Raw genomic sequence first — 12,500 nt, 5'->3', positions numbered from 1 at the left:
GTGTTTGTGCGTGCTTGTGTGTTTGTGTGTGCGTTTGTGCATGCTTCTGTGTTTGTGTGTGTTTGTTTGTGCGTGCTTGTGTGTGTGTTTGTGCGTGCTTGTGTGTTTGTGTGTGTGTTTGTTTGTGCGTGCTTGTGTGAGTGTTTGTGCGTGCTTCTGTGTTTGTGTGTGTGTGTGTGTGTGTTTGTGCGTGCTTGTGTGTTTGTGTGTGCGTTTGTGCATGCTTCTGTGTTTGTGTGTGTTTGTTTGTGCGTGCTTGTGTGTGTGTTTGTGCGTGCTTGTGTGTTTGTGTGTGTGTTTGTTTGTGCGTGCTTGTGTGAGTGTTTGTGCATGCTTGTGTGAGTGTTTGTGCGTGCTTCTGTGTTTGTGTGTGTGTGTGTGTTTGTTTGTGCGTGCTTGTGTGTTTCTGTGTGTGTTTGTGTGTTTGAGTGTGTGTGTTTGTGCATGCTTGTGTGTGTGTGTGTTTGTGCGTGCTTGTGTGTTTGTGTGTGTTTGTGCGTGCTTGTGTGTTTGTGCGTGTTTGTGTGTGTGTTTGTGCGTGCTTGTGTGTTTGTGCGTGTTTGTGTGTGTGTGTGTGTATGTTTGTGTGTGTGTTTGTGAGTGCTTGTGTGTTTGTGTGTGTGTTTGTGCATGCTTGTGTGTTTGTGTGTGTTTGTGTGTGTTTGTGCATGCTTGTGTGTTTGTGCGTGTTTGTGTGTGTGTGTGTGTATGTTTGTGTGTGTGTTTGTGCATGCTTGTGTGTTTGTGTGTGTTTGTGTGTGTTTGTGCATGCTTGTGTGTTTGTGCGTGTTTGTGTGTGTGTGTGTGTATGTTTGTGTGTGTGTTTGTGCGTGCTTGTGTGAGTGTTTGTGCGTGCTTGTGTGAGTGTTTGTGCGTGCTTCTGTGTTTGTGTGTGTGTGTGTTTGTGCGTGCTTGTGTGTTTGTGCGTGCTTGTGTGAGTGTTTGTGCGTGCTTCTGTGTTTGTGTGTGTGTGTGTGTGTGTTTGTGCGTGCTTGTGTGTTTGTGTGTGCGTTTGTGCATGCTTCTGTGTTTGTGTGTGTTTGTTTGTGCGTGCTTGTGTGTGTGTTTGTGCGTGCTTGTGTGTTTGTGTGTGTGTTTGTTTGTGCGTGCTTGTGTGAGTGTTTGTGCGTGCTTGTGTGAGTGTTTGTGCGTGCTTCTGTGTTTGTGTGTGTTTGTTTGTGCGTGCTTGTGTGTTTCTGTGTGTGTTTGTGTGTGTGTTTGTGTGTTTGAGTGTGTGTGTTTGTGCGTGCTTGTGTGTTTGTGTGTGTGTTTGTGTGTGTGTTTGTGCGTGCTTGTGTGTGTGTTTGTGCATGCTTCTGTGTTTGTGTGTGTTTGTTTGTGCGTGCTTGTGTGAGTGTTTGTGCGTGCTTGTGTGAGTGTGTGTGTGTTTGTTTGTGCGTGCTTGTGTGAGTGTTTGTGCGTGCTTGTGTGTTTGTGTGTGCGTTTGTGCGTGCTTGTGTGAGTGTGTGTGTGTTTGTTTGTGCGTGCTTGTGTGTGTGTTTGTGCGTGCTTGTGTGTTTGTGTGTGTGTTTGTTTGTGCGTGCTTGTGTGAGTGTTTGTGCGTGCTTCTGTGTTTGTGTGTGTGTGTTTGTGCGTGCTTGTGTGTTTGTGTGTGCGTTTGTGCATGCTTCTGTGTTTGTGTGTGTTTGTTTGTGCGTGCTTGTGTGTGTGTTTGTGCGTGCTTGTGTGTTTGTGTGTGTGTTTGTTTGTGCGTGCTTCTGTGAGTGTTTGTGCGTGCTTCTGTGTTTGTGTGTGTGTGTTTGTGCGTGCTTGTGTGTTTGTGTGTGCGTTTGTGCATGCTTCTGTGTTTGTGTGTGTTTGTTTGTGCGTGCTTGTGTGTGTGTTTGTGCGTGCTTGTGTGTTTGTGTGTGTGTTTGTTTGTGCGTGCTTGTGTGAGTGTTTGTGCGTGCTTCTGTGTTTGTGTGTGTGTGTTTGTGCGTGCTTGTGTGTTTGTGTGTGCGTTTGTGCATGCTTCTGTGTTTGTGTGTGTTTGTTTGTGCGTGCTTGTGTGTGTGTTTGTGCGTGCTTGTGTGTTTGTGTGTGTGTTTGTTTGTGCGTGCTTGTGTGAGTGTTTGTGCGTGCTTGTGTGAGTGTTTGTGCGTGCTTCTGTGTTTGTGTGTGTGTGTGTGTTTGTTTGTGCATGCTTGTGTGTTTCTGTGTGTGTTTGTGTGTGTGTTTGTGTGTTTGAGTGTGTGTGTTTGTGCATGCTTGTGTGTGTGTGTGTTTGTGCATGCTTGTGTGTTTGTGTGTGTTTGTGCGTGCTTGTGTGTTTGTGCGTGTTTGTGTGTGTGTTTGTGCGTGCTTGTGTGTTTGTGCGTGTTTGTGTGTGTGTGTGTGTATGTTTGTGTGTGTGTTTGTGAGTGCTTGTGTGTTTGTGTGTGTGTTTGTGCATGCTTGTGTGTTTGTGTGTGTTTGTGTGTGTTTGTGCATGCTTGTGTGTTTGTGCGTGTTTGTGTGTGTGTGTGTGTATGTTTGTGTGTGTGTTTGTGAGTGCTTGTGTGTTTGTGTGTGTGTTTGTGCATGCTTGTGTGTTTGTGCGTGTTTGTGTGTGTGTTTGTGCATGCTTGCGTGTTTGTGTGTGTTTGTGTGTGTGTGTGTGTTTGTGCGTACTTGTGTGTTTGTGCGTGTTTGTGTGTGTGTGTTTGTGCGTGTGTTTGTGCGTGCTTGTGTATTTGTGTGTTTGTATGTGTGTTTGTGCGTGCTTGTGTATTTGTGTGTTTGTATGTGTGTTTGTGCGTGCTTGTGTGTTTGTGTGTGTTTGTGCGTGCTTGTGTGTTTGTGCATGCTTGCGTGTTTGTGTGTGTGTGTGTTTGTGCGTGCTTGTGTGTTTGTGCGTGCTTGTGTGTGTGTTTGTGTGTGTGCGTGCTTGTGTGTTTGTGCGTGTTTGTGTGTGTGTTTGTGCGTGCTTATGTGTCTGTGTGTTTGTATGTGTGTTTGTATGTGTGTTTGTGCATGCTTGTGTGTTTGTGTGTGTTTGTGCGTGCTTGTGTGTTTGTGCATGCTTGCGTGTTTGTGTGTGTGTGTGTTTGTGCGTGCTTGTGTGTTTGTGCGTGCTTGTGTGTGTGTTTGTGTGTGTGCGTGCTTGTGTGTTTGTGCGTGTTTGTGTGTGTGTTTGTGCGTGCTTATGTATTTGTGTGTTTGTGTGTGTGCGTGCTTGTGTATTTGTGTGTTTGTATGTGTGTTTGTGCGTGCTTGTGTGTTTGTGTGTGTGTTTGTGTGTGCTTGTGTGTGTGTTTGTGTGTGCTTGTGTGTGTGTTTGTGCGTGCTTGTGTGTGTGTTTGTATGTGTGTTTGTGCGTGCTTGTGTGTTTGTGTGTGTGTTTGTGCGTGCTTGTGTGTGTGTTTGTGCGTGCTTGTGTGTTTGTGTGTGCTTGTGTGTGTGTTTGTGCGTGCTTGTGTGTGTGTTTGTGCGTGCTTGTGTGTTTGTGCGTGCTTGTGTGTGTGTTTGTATGTGTGTTTGTGCGTGCTTGTGTGTTTGTGTGTGTGTTTGTGCGTGCTTGTGTGTGTGTTTGTGCGTGCTTGTGTGTTTGTGTGTGCTTGTGTGTGTGTTTGTGCGTGCTTGTGTGTGTGTTTGTGCGTGCTTGTGTGTTTGTGCGTGCTTGTGTGTGTGTTTGTATGTGTGTTTGTGCGTGCTTGTGTGTTTGTGTGTGTGTTTGTGCGTGCTTGTGTGTGTGTTTGTATGTGTGTTTGTGCGTGCTTGTGTGTTTGTGTGTGTGTTTGTGCGTGCTTGTGTGTGTGTTTGTATGTGTGTTTGTGCGTGCTTGTGTGTTTGTGTGTGTGTTTGTGCGTGCTTGTGTGTTTGTGTGTGCTTGTGTGTTTGTATGTGTGTTTGTGCGTGCTTGTGTGTTTGTGTGTGTGTTTGTGTGTGCTTGTGTGTGTGTTTGTGCGTGCTTGTGTGTTTGTGCGTGCTTGTGTGTGTGTTTGTGCGTGCTTGTGTGTGTGTTTGTGCGTGCTTGTGTGTTTGTGTGTGTGTTTGTGCGTGCTTGTGTGTGTGTTTGTATGTGTGTTTGTGCGTGCTTGTGTGTTTGTGTGTGTGTTTGTGCGTGCTTGTGTGTTTGTGTGTGTGTTTGTGCGTGCTTGTGTGTGTGTTTGTATGTGTGTTTGTGCGTGCTTGTGTGTTTGTGTGTGTGTGTTTGTGCGTGCTTGTGTGTTTGTGTGTGTGTTTGTGCGTGCTTGTGTGTGTGTTTGTATGTGTGTTTGTGCGTGCTTGTGTGTTTGTGTGTGTGTTTGTGCGTGCTTGTGTGTTTGTGTGTGTGTTTGTGCGTGCTTGTGTGTGTGTTTGTATGTGTGTTTGTGCGTGCTTGTGTGTTTGTGTGTGTGTTTGTGCGTGCTTGTGTGTTTGTGTGTGCTTGTGTGTTTGTATGTGTGTTTGTGCGTGCTTGTGTGTTTGTGTGTGTGTTTGTGTGTGCTTGTGTGTGTGTTTGTGCGTGCTTGTGTGTTTGTGCGTGCTTGTGTGTGTGTTTGTGCGTGCTTGTGTGTGTGTTTGTGCGTGCTTGTGTGTTTGTGTGTGTGTTCTCATGTTGTTCCAAACCCGTATTAATTTTATATGACTTTTGTGAGTGAACTATCCCTTTAATTTCAAATGTTTCCGTTATAGAAAAACACGGATGTCGATAAAAGTTACTCAAAAACATGTTACTTTGGGGATGTTGACTCTGGACCAGAAGAGCTCCAGATGTTCTCGCATCCTCTGAGGCTTGTATTTGGAGTAGAGGATGGCCAACTCGGTGAACATGCCCATGTGAGCGCGCTCCAAACCCAACGCCGCCTCTAACAGCGCCATCAACTCCTCAGAATAACCGCGGTTCTGAGAGAGAGATGGTAAACGATACAGGACATGATTATGATATTGTACAGATGGCTCAATTAATGATGATGATGTTGAAGGTTGTTCACCTGGTAGTACTGAATGAGTTCTTCCAGTTCATCAGCATGAGTCACTATGTGAAGTCCAGAGATCTGTGCTAACCGGAACTCCTCGCCATCTACACATGCGAAACACACCTAACAAACACACACACACACACATTGTAACAGTGGTATAGTGTATAGGTCTTTAGTGACCCGGGACCCCCCCCGTAACTGATACCTGCACATCTTATCATGTGGCTTGTTGAGCACGTTACCATGGAGACTCACAGCATGCGGAGGCTTCACGTTATTCTCCGCGGCATCCGCGCACAACTCACCACAAGCCCCACCGAGAGCGAGAACCACATTATAGCGAACCACGAGGAGGTTACCCCATGTGACTACCCTCCCTAGCAACCTGGCCAATTTGGTTGCTAAGGAGACCTGGCTGGAGTCACTCAGCACGTCCTGGATTCAAACTCGCGACTCCAGGTGTGATAGTCAGCGTCAATACTCGCTGAGATACCCAGACCCTCCCTAGCAACCGGGCCAATTTGGTTGCTAAGGAGATCTGGCTGGAGTCACTCAGCACGCCCTGGATACAAACTCGCGACTCCAGGTGTGGTAGTCAGCGCCAATACTCGCTAAGATACCCAGGCCCCCCCTCTTCGTTATTGTTGAGCAAATAAAAAAAACATCATCTGCCTGGGTGTTGACAACCTGCCGTGCTGTCACCCACACCTAACTAACAGGTGTTGGGGCTGGACATATCGAAACAGCTAACAGCCTTTAACTTAAGTCACGTCATGTGACAGCCACATGTTTTGCTGCTTACAATTGAGGGGGATTTGTATCATTCTAGAGAGCATTTGATTGGTGAGTTCAATGTGAGTCATCGATACTTTTGATCCATTTTCCCGTAAGAGAAACACTGTAATGTTAAAATGTGTGTATATCTGCGAAAAGTGAATTTTGTGAATGTTCTAGATGTTCTCAAAGCCACAAAACGTCATACTGAGTTTCACTCACCTCTTTCCACGTGCCTGTGCAGCTAGCTTTGCTCGCGCTGTCAACTGCCGCCTGAAACTCACCGAGGCGAACGAGCGTGGATGCCAGACGAGCAAAATTAGACACGTTATTAAAGAGTAGCCGGGCAGCTTCGAACATGCCCTCTTCATAACACCGCTCTCCAACCTACAGACAAGAGAGATAAACACATAACAGTTCACATACACATCAAAAACACAGAGTAGGTAGTTGCTCTAGGATGCCCCCTGGTGATCACACATGATAGCATTCAGAGGACACATTACGGGATTGAGCGTAACAGTTTGGTTCGGCAAGAAACAGTCCTATTAATTTTCTCCATAAAGGAATTCAATATTAACGATAACTAAGACCGCCACGATTATGAAACTCGGCTGACGATTATTTGCCAAAGAAATAATTGCAATAATGACGATTAATTGTCATATTTCTTAAGGTGTAAAGTAATTTTTACAAATTTAACTTCAAATATATAAATCAATGTAAATAAACTAAATGATACACAAACGTGCCGTTGATGGCATTTAAATATTCGCTTAAAATACCCTTATTTGGGCATTAAATTTGATTGGAATTTAAATCACGGTTCGATCAAATAACCACAATCAGACGATTAATTCATAATCAAGACAGGCCTAATGATGCGTTCACATACAACGCGAAGCGAGCGTTTCGCGCGGAGCGATTACATACAAAGTCAATGCAAAGATACGAATAGACGCGAATTCGTGCGGGGCAGCGCGAAAGACGCGACTCGAACACGCAAAATCGTTTAATTTGCGTATTCGAAAATTCGCATGACGTGTTGTCGTGAAAGCCTATCAGCACTGAGACTGTCCGTACGTCACTGACGTACTAGCAGAAGAAATCTGGAAAAATGGATGACAAGATTGTCGTAGCGGTGTGTGGGCACACGGAATTGTACGACACAACATCATACAAGTACAGAGACCGGACAAAAAAAGACGTCGCTTGGAGGAAAGTGAGCGAGGAAGTTGGACTACCTGGTAAATTCTGAAAATATGCGCGACTACTTGATTCCAGCTATTGGTTGTACCAAGTCGTGGAAGCCCCTCCTCCCGTCTCGCGCGAACACAAGTTTAAACACACATTTATAATCAAGCGGTCAAACTCGCGCAAGCAATGCGACAACTTTGAGCTCTGAGGTTGTTAATCGATGGTATATGCTTCCGTTAAAGCCATCAGTCCACGTTATTCCAACTTCATTTTTTTAAAGTTTAATAGTGGAACTTCTGGTGAAAAACTACACTACCCATGATCCTCCAGAAAGATCCACCAATCAGAGAATCACATCAAAAGAGCTGCACAGCGAATGACGCAATCGCGTTGCTCTCTCGCTACACTCTCAAACTACTGCATATATCTGAATATTTTGCAATAAAATTAAAATATATTGATTCTCTACATTCGCAATGCTCGATAACATCATTCGCAATGCTTCATGGGATTGTAGTTCATTCCCTCATGGAAGAAGTACACAGTGTTGTATATTTGTCTTTTCGTCAGATTTTCAAATCGTTTGAAATGTTGTGTTCGTAATGTTGTGATTCACCTCAAAGCTGGTTGGTTTGGTTCATGGTGCACAACTCTCTTATGAAGGATTATCCCTATGAAAAAATCCCTATGGAAAAAATATGAATGGGAAAAATACCTCTGGATCCAAGATGGCTGAAACCTGTACCTGTTGTATATGAGTGTTATTTGGGCTGTTGATAATGTCCTCCAACTCTGAGAGACGTTTTGTTTTGGCCAAAGCAAAGATGAGCTCTGTCTCTACATACGGCTCTCTGGCTTTCTTTCTTGCCATTTGAAGAAACTTCACCAGATCTTCCCAGTTACCTATTAAAACAGACGCATTCAGTAACTAGTTATACAGTGACTACGTTCAACCTGGAGTTCGCTAGTTTGAATCCCAGGACGTGCTGAGTGACTCCAGCCAGGTCTCGTAATCAACCAAATTGGTCTGGTTGCTAGGGAGGGTAGAGTCACATGGGGTAACCTCCTCGTGGTCGCTATAATGTGGTTCTCACTCACGGTGGGGCACGTGGTGAGTTGAGCGTGGATGCCGCGGTGGATGCGTGAAGCCTCCACACAAGCTACATCTCCGTGGCAACACGCTCAACAAGCCACGTGATAAGATGCGCGGGTTGACGGTCTCAGACGTGGAGGCAACTGGGATTCGTCCTCCGACACCCGGATTTAGGCGATTCACTATGTGACCACGGGGACTTAAAAAAAGCGCATTGGGAATTGGGCATTCCAAATTGGGTGAAAAATGAGAAAAAAATCCCCAAAAACAAACAAGGAATATGAGGAAGACTTTGCTATTTTACTCTCCGTTGCTTTGCTTTATTTCCAGGTTCTAGAGTTGTTGCTGTGTTTGTTTCCTTCACTTTCTATTGCAACCAGCAGCAGAATTGCGCTGCAATAGCGGGGTTTACCTCCAACTCTGGGATTTCCCCTTATGTGCAAAAGCATATACAGCCAGTCAGTCTTTTCCATTATAGGTGTGTATAAATGTGTATCGTTTATAGTGTATGTGCTTTTCTGACTGTACTCCCGCTGTTTTCACTTGTTGTTGGGCTCCATCCAATGGCGTTTGTTATCCAGTCTGATCATGCACATGCGCACTCTTCAAAAACATATAAGAAAACAGCTAATGCATTTACATGACCACATTAGGCCGGGTTCTCTGGGAAAAACCCAGGTGTGTTCTGGCTTACATGATGATTCAGAATAAACCATATTCTTAAAGGAATATTCCGGGTTCAATACAAGTTGAGCTCAATCGACAGCATTGGTGGGATTATGTTGATACCCGAAAAATTAATTTGGACTCGTCCTTCCTTTTCTTTAAAAAAAAGAAGCAGAAATCATGCTACTCATATCCTTTATGTGGCTATACTTTTGAAACCGTTATTATTTTAATGTTCAAAAATTGGCCCCATTGACTTCCATTGTAAATGTCTACACTGGAACACAGATTTATGCTTTTTTTTAAAGAAATGGAGGGACGAGTCATGCCACAAATGCTGAGAATTTAGATAACTTGTATTGAACCTGTAACATTCCTTTAAGTGCATGTAAACAAGGTCAATATCACAGATATGGTACATGAATGCCTAAATCTATTGTAAAAGAACCACAAAATCCTATTTTATGACAATAAGTAGTGACAAGAAAATATCAATCAGTTAACCAAGTCAAACCTCCATTCTTCTGTTTAAAGGAAAATTGTTTTAGTAGATTTATTTCATATTTTTCTCCCAATTTGGAATGCCCAATTCCCAATGCGCACTAAGTCCTCATGATGGCATAGTGACTCACTTCAATCCGGGTGGGGGAGGATGAATCTCAGTTGCCTCCGTGTCTGAGACCATCAAACCGCGCATCTTATCACGTGGATTCTTGATCATGTTAACATGGAGACCTTTGAGTTGTGTGTGACATCCACGCACAACTCACCACGTGCCCCACCAAGAGTGAGAACCATATTATAGCGACCACGAGGAGGTTACCCCACGTGACTCTACCCTCCCTAGCAACCGGACCAATTTGGTTGCTTAGGAGACCTGACTGGAGTCACTCAGCACGCCCTGGGATTCAAACTAGCGAACTCCAGGGGTGGTAGCCAGCGTCTTTACCACGGAGCCACGCAGGCCGTGGTTTGTTTTGTTTTTAAGAAAAGGAGGGACGAGTAAAAAACATTTTTGTGGTAATTAACATTATGCCATAGAAAAGCAGTTTTTGGTCAGAGCAGCTCTCACCGTTTCTACTGGCGGCATCCACCACCTCCATGTACGCAGAAGGTTCTCCAGCTTTGATATACGAGTCGATGGCCTCCTTCACGAGACCTTTCTGAAGCTGAGCTTGAGCGAGATGACTCCACACCGCTCCCTCTCCACAGCTTTCGGCAAACTCGTACGCCCGGTCCAGATGCCCGATGTGCTCGATCAGAACCTGTATACAACATTACAAAGGCAGGTTGCTCTTCCATAACTCAGGTGTACAAGTAACAACTTTGTTTCAGATATTCTAATATTCCAAACGAGATATAAAAAATACTTTTTGTAAAAGTCTCAATTTGCTCTCCAACTAATCTAGGAGATTAAAATGAGATATTCTCTCATTATTTACTCACCCTCATGATAACCCAGGTGTGTATGACTTTCTTTCAAGCTCCAGAAATCACAGACAGTCAGCAAACTCGTCATCCATATGACTCCAGCGGTTACATTAATGTCTTCTAATGTGATACGATCGTGTTTGGTGCGAAAAAGCTCAATATTTAAGTACTTTTTATCTATAATCCAACGCTTCCGGTAAGCTTCAGGAGAGGGTCGAGATCACATGGTCTCTCGCGTGACGTATTCGCATTAGCATGTTAAGGACATAATCTCACGTTCTGCTCTCGGGTGAGACATTCAGGATAAGCACACAAATGCACTATTGTGAGTAAAGAAACAGATAAATACAGTGTTCCTCCTTCTCACTTGTGAACAGCGCTGATCATTCCGGCTGTGATGCACGTGCATCAGTTCTCGTGTTCTTCAAATGTCAATGCGATTATGTCACACACACGTACCGCTTCTGACCGGAAGCATGATTTAGAGTTTAAAAAGTACTTAACTACTGATCTTTTTTGCACCAAAAGTCATCGTGTCATTTTAGAAGACATTAGTTTAGCCGCTGGATTCGTATGGATTCGTTTATTCTGACTGTCTGCGATTTTTGGAGCTTCAAAAGTCCACAAAAGTCCCTATTTTTCTTCAAATGTGTTCTGGTAAAGAAAGAAAGTCACACACACCTGGGATATCATGAGGGTGAGTATATAATGAGAGAATGTTCATTTTTGGGTGAACCGTCCCTTTAAAGAGATCTCTTTTGTGATGATCTAAGGGATGGGACGTACAAACAGGCGTTTCATTTAAGCATCATGTTTGTGGTGTGGCGTGACTATAATGACCCATTCAAACTCAACCTCCACTGTGGTGTGCTTGTCAATGATTGTGTATTTGTTTACCTGTATGGCCGAGGTGTTAACATCAAACTTCTTAAAGATTGAGAAGGCCTCTTCGTACAGTTCGTTGCTAATAGCGATGTTTGCGATGTCAGGAGCGTCATAATTGTCCAGACGGTTGATGTATTCCATAACTCGTGTGCGGTCCGCTTTTATCGCTGTCAGTATCAGCAGATTCTGCAGGTTTCTGAGTCATAAAGATTGTTTTTATTAACACCAAATAGAAGCATCATCTACAACAACATAAAAAGTTTCCCATCCAATACATATATTGAGTCTACGGCACATCACAATGCAAACAAAGCAACTTACAGTGCACTTATTACAGGGACAATCCCCCCGGAGCAACCTGGAGTTAAGTGTCTTACTCAAGGACACAATGGTGGTGACTGTGGGGATCAAACCAGCAACCTTCTGCATAACAGTTATGTGCTTTAGCCCACTGTGCCACCACCACTCTACATTGCTCCCATTTTTTTACCAGAACCAATAACTAAACCGGGCGATAGTTTTTAAAATCGGTTACGTTTTCTTAGTCCTTCCTAACTATGACGGGCACCGACATGCACTCAGTGACCAGTTTATTAGGTACTATAGGTACATAATTATGCGATTATCTAATCAGCCAATCGTATGGCAGGAGTGAAATGCATAAAGTCCTCCAGATAAGAGTCAGAAGCTTCAGAATGGGGAAAAATGTGATCTCGGTGATTTGGACCGTGGCATGATTGTTAGTAATCATGTATTCTGAGATTTTCACACACAACAGTAAATGGTCTGCACTTATATACCGCTTTTTTTAACCTTAGCAGTTACCAAAGCACTTTACACTGTGTCCCAATCACCCATTCGCACTCGTACACCAATGGTGGCTACCTGAAAGGCGCTATCCTGTCATTGGGAGCAACTTGGGGTTCAGTGTCTTGCCCAAGGACACTTCGGCATGTGGAGTCATGTGGGCCAGGAATCGAACCACCAACCCTGTGATTAGCAGCCGACCAGCTCTACCAACTGAGCCACAGCCGCCCGAAACAGTCCCTAGAATTTACTCAGAATGGTGCCAAAAACAAAAAACATCCAGTGAGCGGCAGTTCTGCGGATGAAAAACGCCTTGTTGATGAGAGAGATCAATGGAGAACGGCGAGACTGGTTGAGCTGGCAGACAGTTCACTCAGATACCCGTGAGCAGAATTGAATCCCAGAATGCACAACACGTCGAACCTTGAGGCAGATGGGCTACAACAGCAGAAGACCATATTGGGATCCACTTCTGTCAGCCAAGAACAGGAAACCGAGGCTGCAGTGGGCACAGGATCTACCAAAACTGGACAGTTAAAGACTGGATAAACAAAGCCTGGTCTGCTGAATCTTGATTTAATTTTTCCCATTCTGATGGTTGATGTGAACATTAACTGAAGCTCCTGACCCATTTCTGCATAGTTTTATACACTGCGCTGATGCATTTGGACGTTTAGCCATAAACAAGCCTGAAATCCAATGGGACTCTTATTTTGAAATGTCTCTGGGAAACAAAATATGCACTTCAGTCACTTCTGTTGCTG

The 12,500-nt window shown here is 44.3% G+C and overlaps 2 protein-coding genes across 7 annotated transcripts in view; one reads left to right on the top strand and one right to left on the bottom strand.

The window, feature by feature from the left end:
- Positions 1 to 4,631, top strand: part of LOC127631186 (keratin-associated protein 10-4-like) — a 6,625-nt gene extending 1,994 nt beyond the window's left edge. For 3 of the 5 annotated variants that reach the window (XM_052109216.1, XM_052109217.1, XM_052109218.1), the window contains exon 2: positions 1 to 4,631. This exon is cut by the window's left edge and continues 247 nt beyond it. In XM_052109216.1, coding sequence (XP_051965176.1) covers positions 2,521 to 4,539 — 2,019 coding nt within the window. In that variant the 5' untranslated portion in view covers positions 1 to 2,520 and the 3' untranslated portion in view covers positions 4,540 to 4,631. The other 2 variants (XM_052109215.1, XM_052109219.1) reach the window with 1 other exon arrangement.
- Positions 1 to 12,500, bottom strand: part of cltcl1 (clathrin, heavy chain-like 1) — a 58,356-nt gene that overhangs the window by 13,458 nt on the left and 32,398 nt on the right. For both annotated transcript variants that reach the window (XM_052109213.1, XM_052109214.1), the window contains exons 20-25: positions 10,942 to 11,125; positions 9,686 to 9,878; positions 7,600 to 7,757; positions 5,880 to 6,044; positions 4,896 to 5,003; positions 4,639 to 4,806 (exon numbers count right to left, since the gene is read on the bottom strand). In XM_052109213.1, the coding sequence (XP_051965173.1) occupies positions 4,639 to 4,806; positions 4,896 to 5,003; positions 5,880 to 6,044; positions 7,600 to 7,757; positions 9,686 to 9,878; positions 10,942 to 11,125 (976 nt within the window). The remainder of the gene's footprint in view (positions 1 to 4,638; positions 4,807 to 4,895; positions 5,004 to 5,879; positions 6,045 to 7,599; positions 7,758 to 9,685; positions 9,879 to 10,941; positions 11,126 to 12,500) is intronic.

The sequence above is a fragment of the Xyrauchen texanus genome, chromosome 37 (genome assembly GCF_025860055.1).
Source record: "Xyrauchen texanus isolate HMW12.3.18 chromosome 37, RBS_HiC_50CHRs, whole genome shotgun sequence".
Classification (NCBI taxonomy): Eukaryota; Metazoa; Chordata; class Actinopteri; order Cypriniformes; family Catostomidae; genus Xyrauchen; species Xyrauchen texanus.
This window is presented reverse-complemented; position numbering and strand designations above follow the sequence as displayed.